At 45.3% G+C, this 19,481-nt stretch overlaps 1 protein-coding gene across 8 annotated transcripts in view; it reads left to right on the forward strand.

Annotated features, from left to right (window-relative positions):
- NFKB1 (nuclear factor kappa B subunit 1) overlaps window positions 1–19,481 on the forward strand; it is a 192,899-nt gene that overhangs the window by 39,372 nt on the left and 134,046 nt on the right. For 2 of the 8 annotated variants that reach the window (XM_077476639.1, XM_077476641.1), the window contains exons 2-4: window positions 3,115–3,154; window positions 9,546–9,654; window positions 18,550–18,637. In XM_077476639.1, the coding sequence (XP_077332765.1) occupies window positions 9,652–9,654; window positions 18,550–18,637 (91 nt within the window). In that variant the 5' untranslated portion in view covers window positions 3,115–3,154; window positions 9,546–9,651. The remainder of the gene's footprint in view (window positions 1–3,114; window positions 3,155–9,545; window positions 9,655–18,549; window positions 18,638–19,481) is intronic. The other 6 variants (XM_077476640.1, XM_077476642.1, XM_077476637.1 and 3 more) reach the window with 3 other exon arrangements.

Raw genomic sequence — 19,481 nt, forward strand, 5'->3', positions numbered from 1 at the left:
GTATGCCCGCGGCGATCGAGTCCGCGGGTACCGCGACCGGATTTGCGGGGGTCCCGACCAGCGCGGGAGCGCGCCGGCGGCGCGTTCCCGATGGCAGGGCGGCATTGAAGATTGGACGTACCTGTACGCCAATATGCCTGCCCATGCCATTCTATCGACGTACATCGGCGTGCGCTGGTCAGGAACCGGTTAAATACAGCCGCTGATTACTGTGTAAATGTCACTGGTAGAGAAGGGGTTAACACTAGGGTGGTGATAAAAGGGTTAAGTGTTCCCTAGGGAGGTGTTTCTAACTGTGAGGGGAGTGCAGCGACTGGAGGAGGAGACAGATTGCTGTTCCTAATCACTAGGAACAGACGATCTGTCTATCCTCCCCTGAGAGAATGAGGATCTGTCTGTTTACATTGACAGATCCCCGTTCTGTCTCTCTCAGGAGCAATTGCGGCCGACGTACACTGACGGGGGTTCGCTTGGAGAGCCAACCTGCCACAGTACAACTGCGGCAGCTGGTCTTAAGGTGGTTAATAACATTCAATCACAATATGACTTGTATCGCAATTGTATACACTATATTTTATCTTTTCTTTATTTACTATTCCCCCCTCCCCCCCGCGAATGTGGAGTTACCCTTTAAGGGAAATATAGATTCGGGGAATAGATGGGTCAGGGACTTTACCCGCTCCACTATTCCTGTCTGTCCACCCTTGACATGATGGTTTCTGCTAATAGCATATGGATCATAAGTGCATCTGAGAATAAGTAGGATTGAAAGTGTTCAGTAGTTTTGAAGTGAGTCCCGCAGAACCATGTATGCCTGAATTTTTGTATTCGCTCCTCAGATGAATAAGTTCTTCCATCTCCTCTATTTTAGAGAGCCTGGAAAACCATTCTCTAATTATCAGGACACATATAGACCACCAGTGTACAGGAACGCAGAGTCTTGCACAGTCACCATATGCATAGCTAGTGAATTGTGGTAGTCTATTTTGGACAGGGTCGTGTGGTATAAAAGAAATTGCGCTGGTGTTGTCCAGAGTGAACTTGATGACATAGTAAGGTTGAATAAAGACACCAGTCCATCCTGAGTGAGTGTGAATGTCTACAATTGTCCCTATCCCTGTACATTATACACTCACATCGGTCCCTACCCTCAAGGAGCCCACAATCCAAGGTCCCCATTCATATACTAGTGGCAATTTTGGACAGAAGCCAATTAACCTGGTTTGGATTTGAACCAGCGACCCTTTTTACTGCTAGGTGAGAGTGCTACCCACTACACCACTGTGCCACCTATGACTTGTGCAATAAGATCATGGACCTCTCTCCAGAAGGGTTGGAGTAATTCACAGGACCACCAAATGTGAAGCATGAAGCCTTCAGCACATCTCCAACAAGTATTCAGTATGGAAATTACAATCTAGTTTTAATTTTATTGCAGTTTTTCTAAATAGCTACATTCAGGGAGCCTGTATGCGTGTATTCGTGAATGGTATCCCATTCATAATTTTCATTGGTTTTCTAACTGGAAATCGTGTCAATCTAGAAAAGGCCACGCAGCTTTGAAAGCCTTGACAAAGCTGCTTTGCTTTTGCAAGGATGACAAACGAGGGCTACAGTGTCTTTGCAATGGCTAAATTCCCGCCTAAAAACATTCATTGTTGATGGGAGAATGCCTCCTGCAGAGATGTTGTGATCTGCCATTGGGATTGGGGTACCTGTTGGTACAATCAGCCTGTGACGGTGTTGTGTTGAAGTGCCCAATATCAAGAAGTGCCCGGGACGAACGGCGCATGTACCATACCCAACAGCACAAAAGCTGATTTTGCGATCAGCTGTTGTGACTGCGAGACGACGCATGCACACAACAGTCAACAGAATAATTTTTTCTGTCAGATTGTGCCGCGCGCTCCCGTGGCGAGTTCATGTCAGCAAGGGGTGTATTTTTATATGTTGTGGGCGGATTTATAAATAATGGGCAGTTGGGGGCGGCATTTTTTAAAGATGGCCAGTGTTGCAAAACAAAACTGTTTATACTATATACGCCCTGCAAACCCACCCATCAGTTGGCTAAACACTCCGTCCAGAAAGAATAGCGTAAAAAGTTTTGTTTTGCAGCACTGCCCATCATTTATAAATCCGCCCATAACATGTAGAAATCCACCCCTCACCAACATGAGCTCGGGGCACAGTCTGACAGAATTTTTTTTCCTGATGGCTATTGTGCACAGGCGCCGTCACGCCGTCACAACAGCTAATCGTAAAATCAGCTGTTGTGCTATTCCATACGATGCATGTGCAGTTCATCCCAGGCACTGGTCGATAGCGGGCACTTCTCAACAGAACACCGTTGACAGTAATCTCATGCCAAAAATCAGACAGGCTGGTTGTACCCAGGTCGATCAACTTGGGTACAATCAGCCTGCCCATTCATGGATCAAAATTCAGTTGGTCCCTGCTGAACCAGCTAAATTTCAATTCATGTATGAACAGCCTAAGTAATGTAACAATTTAGTCCTGAAAAGAATTCAGTCCAGTAGGACCGGATGTTTTCCAGGCCTGTTATGTGTCCCCCTGTTTGAGGGTCTTTGATTCATTTATTTTGCTTCACTTTGGCTTTCCAAAACAGGGTTAACAGGGCACCAGGTTATTTCTACAACTCCTGGCTGCGATAATCGAGGGGAGGAGAACAGATTTGTTTGGTAGGTTTTTCTTGGTCCTGAGTTATGAAGATGGCCCATGTTTTTGATAATACAGGCACGTGTTCTAAAACTGAAATGATTGGGTCAGTTAAAGGGATATTGTGCTTAAAGCAGTATTAGACCCAAAAGCAAACAATTGTATTGCAGTTTACCAATTCTGAGATTTTAAGGCTGCATTGTTTTTCTTTTTTGGGCCTTTTATGCTTCAGATTTCACTTCCGCTGCTGTCAGACAGGACCCATCTCACACATCATTGTCCAATTCTGCCAGTGTCCGCTATGGGAGAGCAGGAGCAGATATCTTGTGCACTTCAGTCGCCACATTTTCCAACATTCTTTCAATTTTAATTGTATTAGGTTTTTAAAAATATTAGCAGATATCATTTTTGAATCTTTGTTTGTATTTTTCTTTACAGGTGAAACATGGCAAGACAAATGTTTGATTTGGATGAGCCAGTAAGTATTATGTCTGAATTTTTAAAACTATTTAACCCTTTTGCTGTCAAAGATATTTTTGTATTTTTTTGCAGACATATAAAAAAAATAATTTTAGGCCTTTAGATTAGCTTAAACCTCCAAACAGTGTAATGGACCCCTAATATCTTCCCTACACTCACATGAAGCTAATCTAGCTTCATGTGGGGGGGGGGGGGGGGTGGGCGCAACGGGGCAATTGCCCCCTTAAAATATTACTGACAGTCTCTCTTTCACATCATTATCATCAGCATCAGCGGCACAGAGAGAGACCCTGTTGTTGTCTTCACGCCACACTGGAGCCTCTAGAAGAAGGGGGGAGGAGGTGGATGGAGTCGCGTTGCTGGATGGCCTCTACTGTTCTCTGCACTGGTTGCTAGCGCCTGCTCTGCCTGGCATCTAACAACCAGAGCCACTGCTGAGGAGGAGAGCCCCAGCATTCAGAGCAGAGCCTTCTGCCTTCGCGCCTAGTGAGAGTGTTGGCCCCACCCACCTCCTCCCTCCAACTTCTTCACACTCCAGCGCAGCGTGAACACAGGATGAAGCAATGGCTGTGTGTCACTGTCATGTGATGCTGCCTGCAGTGCAATCCCACCTAACTGACAGTTTTGACACTTTTTTGGGGGGAACCAGTGACAATAATACAGTAATCGGTGCTAAAAATATGTCACTGTACAAATGACACTGGCAGGGAAGGGGTTAACACCAGGGGCGATCAAAGGGTTAAGTGTGTCTTTAGGGGATGTTTTCTAAATGTGTGGGGGGTGGATTCACTAGTTGAACAGTGATCCATGTTCCTCATTAGCAGGAACACAAGATCACTCTGTTCATCTCTGACAGAACGGCAGTCTGCCTTGTTTACATTGGCAGACTGCCATTCTGTTTCTGTGGGTAGCGATCAGGGGTGGTCGGTGGACATCGCTTCAGGACTGCATGATAGGTTAACCAGTTGCCGACCGCCGCACGACGATGTACGTCGACAGCATGGCACGGGCAGGCATATTGGCGTACCTGTACGTCCCTTGCCTCCCGCGGGTCGGGGGCCCGATCGGGCCCCCGCCCGGTGCCTGCGGCGGTCGGTTTTCGTCCGGGAGCGATCCGGGACGAGGGGGCAGCCATTCATTCATGGCCACCCCCACGCGATCGCTCCCGACGAATAGGAATCCCCCGTGACATCACTTCCTCTCCTGTAATGTAAACACAGGAGAGGAAGTGATGTATTCTCTCCTCCGTGTCGGTATTTTTCGTTCCGACACGGAGGAGAGCGGATCGGTGAGTTGCACCAACACTCTACACACACAGTAGAACATGCCAGGCACACTCACACCCCCCCGATCACCCCCCCCCAATTACCCCTGCCCCCCAGTCACAGTGACACCAATGTCATTTTTTTTTTTTTTTTTTTTTTTTTTTTTTTTTGCATTGGTGTCATTTGTGACTGTAATAACTGTTAGGGCAGTTAGGGTTAGCCCCCTTTAGTTCTAATGTACCCCCCTAACCCCCCCAATAAAGGTTTAACCCCGTGATCACCCCCCGTCGCCAGTGTCACTAAGGCTGGGTTCACATTGCAGCGGTTTATGAGAACGAATGTGATTCGCACCGCACTGCAGTGCAAATCACATCCGATCTCTGTGCGATTCGAGTTCAGCCATTCGCCGCACCCGCCACACCCGCCGCACCCGCCGCAAATTCGCACGGGACCCTTTTTTTGGCCCGCAGCAGAATCGGATCGCATGGGTGTTCACACCATGCGATCCGAGTTTGCAGATCGCACTGCGATATGCGAACTGATCTGGGGGTGTCAGTAACATTTCACTGACACTCCCAGCAGTCCGCATAGGGCAGTGTGAACTGCCGCTGGGAGGCATGCGATGCGGGAACCCGCCACGGATTCGCGGCGTTTCCGCATCGCTCCAGTGTGAACCCAGCCTAATAAGCGATCATTTTTCTGATCGCCGTATTAGTGTCACAGGTGACGCTAGTTAGGCAGGTAGGTATTTAGGTTCGCCGCAGCTTTTTATAGCGCCAGGGACCCCCATATACTACCGCATAAAGCCCCCTGATTGCCCCCTAGTTAACCCTTTCACCAGTGATCACCATATAACTGTTACAGGTGACGCTGGTTGGTTAGTTATTTTTTTATAGTTTCAGGGCACCCACCATTTATTACCTAATAAAGGTTTAACCCCCTGATCACCCGGCGGGTGTCATTTGTGACTAATAACTGTTAGGGCAGTTAGGGTTAGCCCCCTTTAGTTCTAAGGTACCCCCCTAACCCCCCCAATAAAGGTTTAACCCCGTGATCACCCCCCGTCGCCAGTGTCACTAAGGCTGGGTTCACATTGCAGCGGTTTATGAGAACGGATGTGATTCGCACCGCACTGCAGTGCAAATCACATCCGATCTCTGTGCGATTCGAGTTCAGCTATACAGATAGTATGGCTGAATTCGTGTCGCACCCGCCGCAAACTCGCATGGGACCCTTTTTTTGGTCCGCAGCAGAATCGGATCGCATGGGTGTTCACACCATGCGATCCAAGTTTGCAGATCGCACTGCGATATGCGAACTGATCTGGGGGTGTCATTAACATTTCACTGACACTCCCAGCAGTTCGCATAGGGCAGTGTGAACTGCCGCCGGGAGGCATGCGATGCGGGAACCCGCCGCGCATTCGTGGCGTTCCCGCATCGCTCCAGTGTGAACCCAGCCTAATAAGCGATCGTTTTTCTGATCGCTGTATTAGTGTCACAGGTGACGCTAGTTAGGCAGGTAGGTATTTAGGTTCGCCGCAGCTTTTTATAGCGCCAGGGACCCCCATATACTACCGCATAAAGCCCCCTGATTGCCCCCTAGTTAACCCTTTCACCAGTGATCACCATATAACTGTTACAGGTGACGCTGGTTGGTTAGTTATTTTTTTATAGTTTCAGGGCACCCGCCATTTATTACCTAGTCTCACTAGTGTACCCCTAAATTTAGGGGTGTCTACTTTCCAAAATGGGGTCATTTGGGGGGGGTTTGTGCCATCTTGGCATTTTATGGCCTTCAAAACTGTAACGCCCTTAGAAAGCCTGAAGGCGGTGCTTGGTTTTCGGGGCCCCGTACGCGGCTAGGCTCCCAAAAAGTCCCACATATGTGGTATCCCCGTACTCAGGAGAAGCAGCAGAATTTATTTTGGGGTGTCATTTCACATATGCCCATGGCATGCGTGAGCAATATATCATTTAGTGACAACTTTGTGAAAAAAAAAAAAAAAAAAAAAAGTTTGTAATTTTCCCGCAACTTGTGGCAAAATATAAAATATTCCATGGACTCAACATGCCTCTCAGCAAATAGCTTGGGGTGTCTACTTTCTAAAATGGGGTCATTTGTGGGGGTTTTGTGCCATCTTGGCATTTTATGGCCTTCAAAACTGTAATAGGTAGTGAGAAGTGAACTCAAAAATTTACGCCCTTAGAAAGCTTGAAGGCGGTGCTTGGTTTTCGGGGCCCCGTACGCGGCTAGGCTCCCAAAAAGTCCCGCATATGTGGTATCCCCGTACTCAGGAGAAGCAGCAGAATTTATTTTGGGGTGTCATTTCACATATGCCCATAGCATGTGTGAGCAATATATCATTTAGTGACAACTTTGTGTAAAAAAAAAAAAAAAAATTTTTTTTTGTCATTATTCAATCGCTTGAGGCAAAAAAATAAAATATTCAATGGGCTCAACATGCCTCTTATCAATTTCCTTAGGGTGTCTACTTTCCAAAATGGGGTCATTTGGGGGGGTTTTGTACTGCCCTGCCAATTTAGCACCTCAAGAAATGAGATAGGCAGTCGTAAACTAAAAGCTGTGTAAATTCCAGAAAATGTACCTTAGTTTGTAGATGTGACAACTTTTGCGCAAACCAATAAATATACAATTATTGACTTTTTTTTTACCAAAGACATGTGGCTGAATACATTTTGGCCTAAATGTATGACTAAAATTGAGTTTATTGGATTTTTCTAATAACAAAAAGTAGAAAATATCATTTTTTTTCAAAATTTGCGGTCTTTTTACGTTTATATCGCAAAAAATAAAAATCGCAGAGGCAATCAAATACCATCAAAAGAAAGCTCTATTTGTGGGAAGAAAAGGACGCAAATTTTGTTTGGGTGCAACATTGCATGACCGCGCAATTACCAGTTAAAGCAGCGCAGTGCCAAAGTGTAAAAAGACCTCTGGTCATTGACCAGCAAAATGGTCCGGTCTGAAAGTGGTTAATTACAGTTCTGTAAGCACCACCTTATTTTCTGGCAGTGCCCCTCCTGAGACTGGATCCGCCTCTGTGTAGGAGTTGAATGATGTGTGTGTGAGTGAGTGGGGGGTGAATGTACTGGGGTTTTGTGAAAAGCAGACAGTAAGCCTGAAACAATTAAATGCACAGCAGCCAGGAACTTATATAACCCCTTCCCCACCACAGCTGCTGGGGTATGGGCTGTATGTTGGTGGCAGTAAAAGGGTTGAAACTGCGGACCAGTTTAAAAATTGCTTCTAAGATATAGATTTAGTAACATTACTTTCCTCTAATGAAGTGCAGGGGGAGAGACAGATGAATGCCAGGATCCCTCTCTCCATTTACAAGTGTTGCAGTCTGTGAAAACTATACAAGCACTTTTCTGGATAAAGATAAGAAAAGAAAGGGGTAGATGGCTGTCTATTGGACAAAAATTTTGCATGTAAGAACATTACACTTGGAAAAAAGTATTACACATTAATCATACTTACCTAGGTGGATGCAGCATCGATTCCACGCTGGTCCTAACACTGAGAACAGAGCGATTGCTTCTCACAGCTCCCTGAGCAGAGTGCTGGTGACTGTCAGTCAGCAGCTCTCTGCTCTGCCCCATCCTCACAGGGGAGTGATCCACAGGAGAAGCACAGCCAAATGAGTTTTCGGTGTACTTCTCCTTTAACTAAACTTAACTAAACTTCCACTTTAAGCTTCTGCTTAAAGCCGAACTCCAGGGAAATATAACCACTTGCTTACTGAGCACTTAAACCTCCCTCCTGCCCAGACCAATTTTCAGCTTTCAGCGCTGAGGCACTTTGAATGACAATTGCGCGGGCATACAACACTGTACCCAAATGACATTTTCATCAATTTTTTCACACAAATAGATCTTTCTTTTGGTGGTATTTAATCACAGCTGGGTTTTTTATTTTTCGCTAAACAAACAAAAAAAGATGGAAGATTTTGAAAAAATAAATAAATCATGTTTCATAGTTTGTAAAATTTTGCAAACAGGTAATTTTTCTCCTTCATTGATATGCGCTGATGAGGTGGCACTAGTGGGCACTTATAGTGCAGCCTACCAGTGCAGCCTATCAGTGCCCACCAGTGCAGCCTGCAGTTAAGGCAGCACTGATGGGCACAGATAAGGCAGCACTGATGGGCACAGATAAGGCAGCACTGATGGGCACAGATAAAGCAGCACTGATAGGCACAGATTAGGCAGCACTGATGGGGACAGATAAGGCGGTATTGATGGGCACAGATATGGTGGCACTGATGGCCACTGATAAGATGGCACAGAAGGGCACTGATAGGTACCACTGATAGGTGGCACTGATGGGCACTGGTAGGTGACACCGATGGGTAGCACTGTTGATGAGGCACTGATGGGTGGCAACGTGGGCACCGATGGGCGGCACTGTTGTGCACTGCTAGGTGGCACTGGCAGGTGGGCACAGATGAGCTGGCGGCAGCTCTCAGTCATCTGTCCTGATCAAGGAGAGCTGCCGCTAGCTCATCTGTGCCCACCTGCCAGTGCCACCTAGCAGTGCACAACAGTGCCGCCCATCGGTGCCCACGTTGCCACCCATCAGTGCCTCATCAACAGTGCTACCCATCGGTGTAACCTACCAGTGCCCATCAGTGCCACCTATCAGTGGTACCTATCAGTGCCACCTATCAGTGCTGGTCTTTTTTTTTTCCTGCTCACGCTGTCAGCGCGAGGAGAAAAAATAGCCGCTTCCTGGCTCTGTTTACATCACATGATCAGCTGTCATTGGCTGACAAATGATCCAGTGTTAAGGGGTCGGGATTGACCTCTTAATCTGATCTGTGATCAGCCGAGTCTCATAGACTCTCTGATCACAGAGCGCGCTGCACACTCCCTGCAGGGGGCGCGCGGGCCGTTGGGGTGTCAGAGGACGTTCTCTCTGCAAAGTAGGTCCGCGCTGTAGCCGTCATTCGGTTATAGCACGGATCTGAAGAAGTTAAAAGCTACCCTTACCCATACTGCAAGGGTTAAATGCTCACATTTGTCTAGGGTACCAGTAAGAAGCAGTTTTACTTATCTTATCCCTCACTACTCCTGATTTGTGTCTTCACTTACAATTCAGGACTGCTGATTGTGCAAAATGACATCAGAGGGACAGTGCACTGAAGAGAGAAGAGACTTGGGGAACCAGTTGCACAGGGAAAAAGAAGCCTGTGGGAGCAAGGGATATGGTAAATACTGCTTTTTAATGGTTCCCTAGGCAAAAATGGACATTAAACCCTTGCAGTGCAGGGGGAGTCCCACTGCAAGAGAAATTTACCCTGCATTCAACCTTAAATTGTTATTTTCCTATTTTAACCACTTCAATACCGGGCACTTAAACACCTTCCTGCCCAGACCAATTTTGAGCTTTCAGCGCTGTCGCACTTTGAATGACAATTGCGCGGTCGTGCTACACTGTACCCAAATGAAATTGTTATCATTTTTTTCCCACAAATAGAGCTTTCTTTTGGTGGTATTTGATCACCTCTGCGGTTTTTATTTTTTGCTAAACAAATAAAAAAATACCGAAAATTTTGAAAAAAAATATGTTTTTTTTGTTTCAGTTTCAAAACTTTGTAAATAAGTAAATTTTCTCCTTCACTGATGGGCACTGATGGGGATACACTGATGGACAATGATAAGGCGGCACTAATGGGCACCAATGAGGTGGCACCAATGAAGTGGTACTGATGAGGTGGCATTGATGGACACTGATATGTGGCACTGATAGGCGGCACTGATGGGCACTGATAGGCGGCACTGATGGGTGGCACTGATGGGTGACACGGATGGGTGACACGGATGGGCACTGATAGGTGGCACAAATTGGCACTGATAGCTGGCATGGATGGGCATGGATGGGTGGCATGGATGGGCATGGGTAGTCGGCACAGGTGGGCATGGGTAGTCGGCACAGGTGGGCATGGGTAGGCGGCACAGGTGGGCATGGGTAGGCGGCACAGGTGGGCATAGGTAGGCGGCACAGGTGGGCATGGATGGGCACTGATAGGTGGCATGGATGGGCAATGATAGGCGGCACGGATGGGAACTGATAGGCAGCATTGTATTATTATACTGTACTAATGGATACCAATCAGTGCCAAGCAATAATGCATGCCAATCAGTGATGCCCATTGTGGGCACTGATTGGCATCCATTATGGGCACTGATTGGCATCCATTGTGGCACTGAGTGGAATCCCTGGTGGTCTAGGGTGGCATACCTTATCCTGACCATCCCTGGTGGTCTGGTGGCGTCCCTGGTGGTCCAGTGTGGGCATCCTTGGGGGGGCTGTGCTGATAATAGATCAGCACAGGCCCCCCCTGTCAGAGGAGCAGCCGATCGGCTCTCCTCTACTCGCGTCTGACAGACGCGAGTGAGGAAAAGCCGATCACCGGCTCTTCCTATTTACACTGTGATCAGCCGTGATTGGACACGGCTGATCACGTGGTAAGGAGTCTCCTTCGGAGACTCTTTCGGAGACTCTTTACCGAGATCGTAGTTGCCGGGTGTCAGATTGACACCCCGCAACAACGATCGGCGCGATGCGCGCCCCCGGGGCGCGCAGTGGCACATAATCCTGATCACATCATATGACGTCCGATCAGGATTATGAAACCACTTTGCCACCGTCTTTTTGTAATAGGGCGGGTGGCAAGTGGTTAAAGTAGAACTGTGGCATCAGGTAGGATTTTCTTGCAGAACAAACTCTAAATGTCTTTTCTGCAATAAACGCTTCTTAAGATTTTACCCCCTTCCTGACCAGAGCACTTTTTGTGATTCGGCACTGCGTCACTTTAACTGACAATTGCGCGGTCATGCGACATTGCACCCAAAAAAAATTGATGTCCTTTTTTTTCCCCACAAATAGAGCTTTCTTTTGGTGGTATTTGATCACCTCTGCGGTTTTTATTTTTGTGCTATAAACAAAAAAAGAGCAACAATTTTGAAAGAAACTTTTAAAATAGTAAAATATTTTTTACTTTTTCCTATAATAAGTACCCTCAAAAATATATAATTATATATATTGATTGGTTTGCACAAAAGCCCGGTGGTGATCGGGACTGCCGGGCACTCGCATCAGCTCTGTTTTGGATAGAATGCAGAGGGATTAGAACACTGATTGGAACGCGTGTCAGTTTTTATTGTTGTCTGTGTCCACATTAGGAAGATTATTCCTATTTGTCCTGTTTACCATTATCATTGAAAATGAAAGTAAAAGAAAATCCCCAATTTTGTGTTGTCCCCAGAAAAGTAATAGAGGGGATATCTTCCTATGAGGACACTAGTTTTGGTGACCTGGGGGTCTCCAAGGAATTTCCCTGTCCCACGGTGCAGTGATGCAGGTGCACGAAGCCTTGCTTCTCTCCCCCTACTCTCCGCGGTGCCAGCATTGTAACTGTGGGCACCCGGCTGTGGCTTCACAACCAGGCTCGCACTGAGCATGTGCGGGCTGTGCTGTGAATGGCCAGGCAATCTTCTGGGACCTATGACGTGTCCCAGAAGATTGCAGGGAGGGAGGGAGGGGGGAGAGGTGGTCTTCCGGTGCCAGGGGAGAAAGTGGGAGCTGGGTGCCTCTAAAAACAGGGTACCCGCCCCCCCCCCCAAAAAAAAACAAAACAAATGTGGCATGTCAGGGGGTCACCAGCACTTAAAGCAGAAGTTCCATTTTTAGGTGGAACTCCACTTTAAGCTGGTCATAGATGGCTCAAAATTTGTCCGGTTTAGCTGGGATTGGACACATTTTTATCCATATGTAGTTAATGATCGACTTCTGTGGAACAGGCTTGTTGGAAATTTTTTCTCGATAAGCAGCTTCAGTCAATGGGGTGAATTCTGAGAACAGAGTGGGGGATTCTATCCATTTCAACTGTGTGGTTGGAGGAATCTGTTGATTTTTTTATTTTTATTTTTCGATGGCCAGCCTTACCTGCTTGCTAGCAAACTCCAGAGAAGGTATTTTGAGCTGCACATGCACATCTTGGCATGCACTTGATGCCAGGATGAATGAACTCTTGCATACACCGGAGTTGCATTATCCCGGGCTGGCCTGATAGCCAAAATGCTAGACCCTAAAGAAGAAACCTTCAGAGATATCAGTGCTAGGGGGCATGTGTAGCGGAAATTAGTTCTGCTTTAACCTATAATCTAGCTAGTACATACATCTTTATAGCTGTACAAACATATGCATATCAAAAAAACAAACGTTATAAATTAGATGTTATAATATAGGTAGTAGATGCCATAGTGGGTTTTAATGTACTTTGGAAATATTATCCATTGTATGTTGGTTTATGTATTAAACATTGTGCTGGTTGAGGTTGGAGCTATAACTTTTTGCTCTGGCGGATTTTCTTACACATAGATAGATGCAATCAGCTCACTGAGCACCTAGATCTATAATAATTTGATCAGGTATGCTGGACAAATTTTTTTGTTGTATTATTGACAGTAAAATAATAGGCAGCACTATATTCAAAAAAATAATTGATCACCACATCTCTAACTGTTCCCGCCAAGTAGCAGAAAAACTTGAATGTGTAGCATGGATGAAATAAATTCAGTCATACGTTTTGTCAGTTATATAAGGTTACTGTATCCTTAGGCTATACATTATATTAAACTATGTAAACAATGTCAGTGAACATGGCACATATTTCTTTAATTCATTTCTAAAGGCAAGAAACAGATAACATATTTGAAGGTCAATGAAGCACAACTGTCAAGATCGTATTTGCTAGTTTTTCCAAGTCGACAGCTTTAAATTATGCTTGGGTTCAATATTCAATATACTGTAGTATGACACCTTTACAATGCTGTACAGTTTTGTTTTAATGCATTACATTTTAACATTTATGGCACTTTGTTATGCATTTTAAAGAACATGTTGCAGATAGAGAAACAATTTTACAATATGATACTTGAATACTAATCTTTTTGCAGGGCTTGACAAATTTGCTTTGAATCTAGGGACCAGCTAAAAAAGTTAGGAGCCAGCTTGTGCGCATGCATGGCGATATGTAATCATTTTTTGGTGACAGGTTCTCTTTATTAAGATATGCAGAGTCAAAAAGACTCTATGAGAGTGAAGCTGGAAAGATGTTCCTGTACAGTGATGAACGGAGAAACTTGAATCCAGGAAAGTCTCTCTTTTTGGGTCCTTTGCTGAATGAGATGATCACTGATTTTACAGTGGTTCTGGTGTGTGAGAAATAATTGCAGCCATCTATCCAGTGCTATTTATCCCTAAGATCTTCTGTGCAAGCAAAGGTCTTGGTTGGTCTATAGCCACATGCCTGGTTTTGCTTGCTATCTGGTAAGCAAGTTTTTCTTATGGTGGTGGTACACTTCATAAGGATTTATCCCACCATCTTCAAATACTGAAACATATCATCATGTTTTTCAATCAATCATCCTGATTCACCATTTGGGACTATACCAGCGCGGCTTCTCTTATCTTATGTAGACCATATTACTGACAAACTGACACATGAGATCAAGGAGCTGAGACCGAGAACTGCAGAGCTAGAAGGCAGAGTGGATGACCTAGAGAATCACACACAGACTTAGCCCTTGTACACCCGGTCGGACATTCTGCCAACCAAATCCGTTGGATTTTGTCCAACGGATTTTGTCCGACGGATTGTGTCCGAAACTGTTGCATACACACGGTCGGACCAAGTTGTCGGAAAATCCGATCGTTAAGAACGTGATGACGTTATTTCGTTACGACAGGACTACGTTCACGCTAGTAGCCAATAGCTTTGGTGTAGGAATTTGATCTGAGCATGCGTGGCACTTTGTCAGATTGGAATTCTCTACACATGATCGGAGTATGTCCGATCGGACCAGTTTGTTGGAAAATATTTCCAAGTTGGAAAATTGGGTTTGACGGATATTCCGACGGAAACAGTCCGATGCATACCACACACAGTCGGATTATCCGACAAAACGGTCCGATAGGACACATTCCGTCGGAATCCCCGACCGTGTGTACAAGGGCTTACACTGCTGAATTTGAGGACCTCAAGGGGGAGAATATGATCCTACAGTCTCTTCTGGAGGACCAGGAAACTAGAGACCGCAGGTCTAATCTAAGGATCAGGGGAATTCCTGAGACAGTGCTCGACCTGCAAGCCACCATGATTGCCCTTTTCCAGGGACTGCAACCTGCTATCCCTGTGGAAAGGTTGGAGATGGATAGAGTACATAGGGCTCTGTCTTTATGGAAAAACATTGGTCCACCCCAGGACATTATAGTTAAGTTCCACTATTATCGCACTAAGGAGCAGCTACTTGCAGCAGCCAGAGGCAAAGACTCACTATCCTTCCAAGACCACACTTACCAGCTCTTTTCAGACAATTCCCCACTCATAGTGGCTAAGAGATGGGCTCTCAAACCCCACCTGCAGGTGCTTCAATGCAATAATTTTGCATACCACTGGGTTTTTCCATTCTCAGTACGTTTCACACATTTGGAAACCAAATATGTATTCTGCACGGCCGAGGAGTTGCAGTCAGCCCTGATGGATTTTGGCCTTATGAAGACCACCACACATAGAGACTCATCGCGATCAGCCTTTCGCTCCCCCCAAAAGTGGGCATCAATTGACAAAGGCCATCCAGATCACACACCAGAATCTATATAAACTAGGCCGATTTGATAACCCTGCACGGTCCAACGAGGACTCGATGGACTGATTTCACCTTTTTGGTTCTGATGTCAGTCCAACATCTTCTTTTGCAGTCCACACGAGCTGATGGAATTCTCTTTGGCGACAGCCTTACAGAACCTTCCCTTGAACTTTGACCTCAGCCAGGAGCCATCTTTTGGAACCCGCCCAGCCTGTGTTCCACTAGGCCTGTCCCCCCTGTCTAATTAAGTTTCCACCGTTGTGTCACCCCAGCTTGACAAGTAGTCTTGGACGTATTACCCGGTGTTCTCGTTTTTGCCAATCGGCTTGATGGGACCTCAGGTTATGTCTAGCTTGTTGGTTTAAATACCAATAACCTTACTTAATCCTGACCTGCCTCAGGTACTCCTCTCTCCCCTGAGACGCTCCCATACCCTGTTGTTATGCTGTTATATGATAATGTTCCATGCATCTAAAAGGGTTGTTCTATTTTGTTATGCTCCTTCCCGTTCTGTCCTTTTCTCCCCTCTTCTCTTACTCCACATGGTGGCTGTAGCTCTCTGCTCAGGAAATGTCCTCTTCATAATCGGGCCAGCCTTGGGATTACTATGGCCCCCATAAACATACTTTCCTTGAATGTTCAAGGATTCAATATCCCTCATAAACTACGTTCTTTTGCAGCCACTAAGGCCCACGTTGAATGCCTACAGGAAACTCACTTTACTGATACGGCCATCCCTAAATTCCTCCGCAGCTCATATCCACAATTCTTTACTGCTTCAGCCACAACCAAGCAGAGAGGGACCCTTATAGGTTTCCAATGCTCCAAGCTATTTACCTTTTCTTCGCAAGTTACTGATCCTGAGAGCAGGTAACTCATACTCACTGGCCATATCTCAGACACTGTGATCATGATTGTGTCGTATTACACTCCCAATAAGCGCCCGACAGCCTTCCTTTCACATCTTTTTCAAGTGGTGGACAAGCACAAATTTGGTACAGTAGTTCTATGCAGGGATTCCAATCTGACTATCCTTCCATTCCTTGACAAATCACCATCAGCCCCACCATCTAGCCCCAGCAAATTGACTTTCCAACACCTACTATCCACACACAACCTAGTTTACACGTGGCGAGAACTCAATCCTGTTAGTAAGCGCTATAGGCATTATTCTCATCTACATAAATCCTTCTTGTGCATTAACCACATATTCTTTCAGCTAGCATGATCTCGGATATCATCTCTTCCTTCATCACCACTTTTCTGAAGGCCGACCACTGCGCAGTATGCACCACCAAAGCCTCCCCAATCCCCAGAACACAAGACGTGTCCTGGAGTATTAATCACACTGTTCTCTCCCACCCCTCTCACAATCTAAACATCGAAGTGGCGCTTAAAGATTACCTATCCATTAACGATATGGATGATATCTCTGCTCTGACACTTTGGAAAGCTCGCAAAGCTGTCATTTGTGGCAGAATAATCCAACAAGCAGCGTCCCTTAAGTGGGACCACAAAATCCTATTTCAACAACTAGAAGTCCACTTTAACACATGCCACGAGACATTTCAGTCCACCCCCAACGCTAACAACAATGCACGTCTTGATGGAGCTCGACTTGACTTTGACCTATTTCTCACAGACTCTGCCGATAAGCTTATCCGCAGATGCCAACATTTATCCTACCTTAGGGCTAGCAAACCTGACACACCTATGTCTAACACTTTGCGATTGATTCATCACCCCAAGACATCTATACGCCTAAAAAAGCTTGTGATACCAACACTAGCAACCCAGCTAAAATACTTGAGATATTCCGTTCCAACCTTGCCAGACTTTACTCCCCTACACAGGACTTCGACTCTGTGAATGCCGATACTCTCTTCTCCTGTATTACCCTTCCAACCCATAATTAGGAATAACTGGATCTGATTAAGTGCCCTATTACAGACTTGGAGGTCACAGCAGCCATTAAAGCGTTAAAACAAACGACCGGGACCTGATGGATTCTCAATGGCTTACTATATTTGCACCCATTTTAGCACCTTTGTTAACTAAAGCCTTCAATTCTCTGTTAGTCGGGCACTCATTTAGAACTCAAACACTAACCTCTACAATTTTTATGCTACCCAAACCTAAATCAGATCTCTCTTCATGTACCAACTATCGTCCCATCTCTGTCCTCAACTTGGACATCAAGTTGTTAGCCAAGATTATTGCGACCTGACTGAACACCGTTAAAGGCCGCTTAATAAACCATGACCAAAAGGGCTTTATGCCAACCCGTCAAGCTGGCGACACTGTTAGACGAGCCATCCTGCTCTCCCATGCAGCTAAAACTAGACATATCCCAGCATGCCTCCTATTCCTTGACAACAGGAAAGCGTTTGACTCAGTAACCTGGCAGTATCTACAATACACTCTTCAGTGTTGGGGTTTTGGGAACCACTTCTTGACCTGGGTCTCCTCCCAATATAAAAAACCACGGGCTTACATCAAATATTTGGTCTACAAATCGGCGACAACTTTTAGCGGTACCCTAGCCTGGCACACACCCGCTATTACCTCTTTCACCCCACCCCTCATTTTCCTACTTTATCCTCAACCCTGCAGTGCATTTTAATGAGATATCCTTTTCCTCCCAAAGTTATTAGCTGTCAATGAGGTTGGACAACTACTATTTCACCCTTTTGTCAGAGATTGATACTTTTATACCCTAAACCGCTACATACTGAAATGCGGTGGTATATGTGGCACGCCCGCTCAAACCCTCTCAACTCAACCCACACTTGTCGAGTGCAAGTCCGTTTATATGATTGTTCCATTAGACACTTGATATGTGAGAGTTCCCTGTTAACTCTGTACCCATGTGCCTCTTGTGTCACACTTGCATTTTTGGACTAGGTCCGAATTGCAACTTGTCGGATGTGCCCCCACCCGTCCACAGTTTGTGGTGGGGTGGACCAGAGGCGTATTCAAAATTTCTTATAGACTATCGGAGTCTCTCTCTTCTAGTCTTTTTGAGATCTGACTGTATCAATCCATTATTGATTGTTTTGTTTGAACGCAACTAATTGCACATGAGTTTTATTTTATTAATGTTCATAATGTACTTATCCCATTTGAATGTTTGTATAGCTACTGTCATATTCCTGAAAACTTCAATAAAAACATTGAACAAGAAGAAAATATTGAAAACCTTGTTCTTCCACCTAATAAGCTAGCACCAGGGGCTATCTACACTGCAGTGTGCCTTTAAAGCCTTCCCAGCTGTGCAATTCCATTATAAAAACAGAGCTCACGTACATAATGAAATATCTAATTTTAATAAAACAGAATAAAAAATTATATAACTGAAGATGCAGTTTGTCTTTTGAATGACAAAAACTATGCATGTACTGGCTATTGATCTTTAAACTAAGTTTAATTATTTTTCTTTTTTTAATAAGCAGACGCTCGAAAATTATTTCAGAACTAATACGATGGGTGTATATGATGAACAAATTTTGATGCCCCATGAACATCATATTCGACCAGGTAAGCTCAAACATTCATAGTTATTCTTCAGATTTTTCTGTATATTTAATTTGAATGTCAACCACTTAATCTAGTTAAAGTGATTGTAAATACTCAAATATTTTTTATGAAAAGAACAAACATTTTATACTTGCCTGCTCTATGCAATGGTTTTGTACTTCCTTTTCTTCATTCTCCTGCCAGCACTCCTGGCTCCACCCTGCCGAGTGTCCCCAGAGCAAGCTGCCTGCTCTGGGGGCACTCGTATGTGCTTGCACCACACAGAGCATGGTGGCCCACTATGAATCAAGATTGGGCTCAGGTAGATATAAGTTGGGGCTGGTATAAGGGGGGGCTGAGTGAGAGCTGCATGTAGAAGGTTTTTTACCCTAATGTCAAAAATGCATTAAAGTGGAGTTCCACCCTGAAATGTTTTTTTTTCCGAATCGGACTCCTCTAAATCTATAAAACAACATTTGGAGGAAAACATTTTTTTATACTTACCAGAATCACCCTGTTGCTATGTAGTCCTCCTAATCTGCCACTTTCTGGTCCGTAGAGCTCCTCGTCGCTTCCTCCCTCGCCTGTGCCTGTGATGGCACATCATTTCCCAGGAGTCTGTGAGCAGTACTGTGATCAAAAATCTCGTTATTTCCTGACAGGAAATGATGCGATTTAAGGTGGATCGGCACCGAGATGTGTTTATCTATGTTGCCATAACAACGGGGCGGGACCTTCCTCCATTGCTGCCCGTTGTTATGGCAACTTTAGAAACAATCAGCACTACGGCAGCCGGTAAATCATGCATGCGCTAGATCCAGAGGTGCATGCTGGTTACCCAGCATGCACCTCTCCAAAGCTAATA

This window comes from Lithobates pipiens, unplaced genomic scaffold, assembly GCF_037356315.1.
Source record: "Lithobates pipiens isolate NorthernLeopardFrog02 unplaced genomic scaffold, aLitPip1_a1.2 Scaffold_13, whole genome shotgun sequence".
NCBI classification, from domain to species: domain Eukaryota; kingdom Metazoa; phylum Chordata; class Amphibia; order Anura; family Ranidae; genus Lithobates; species Lithobates pipiens.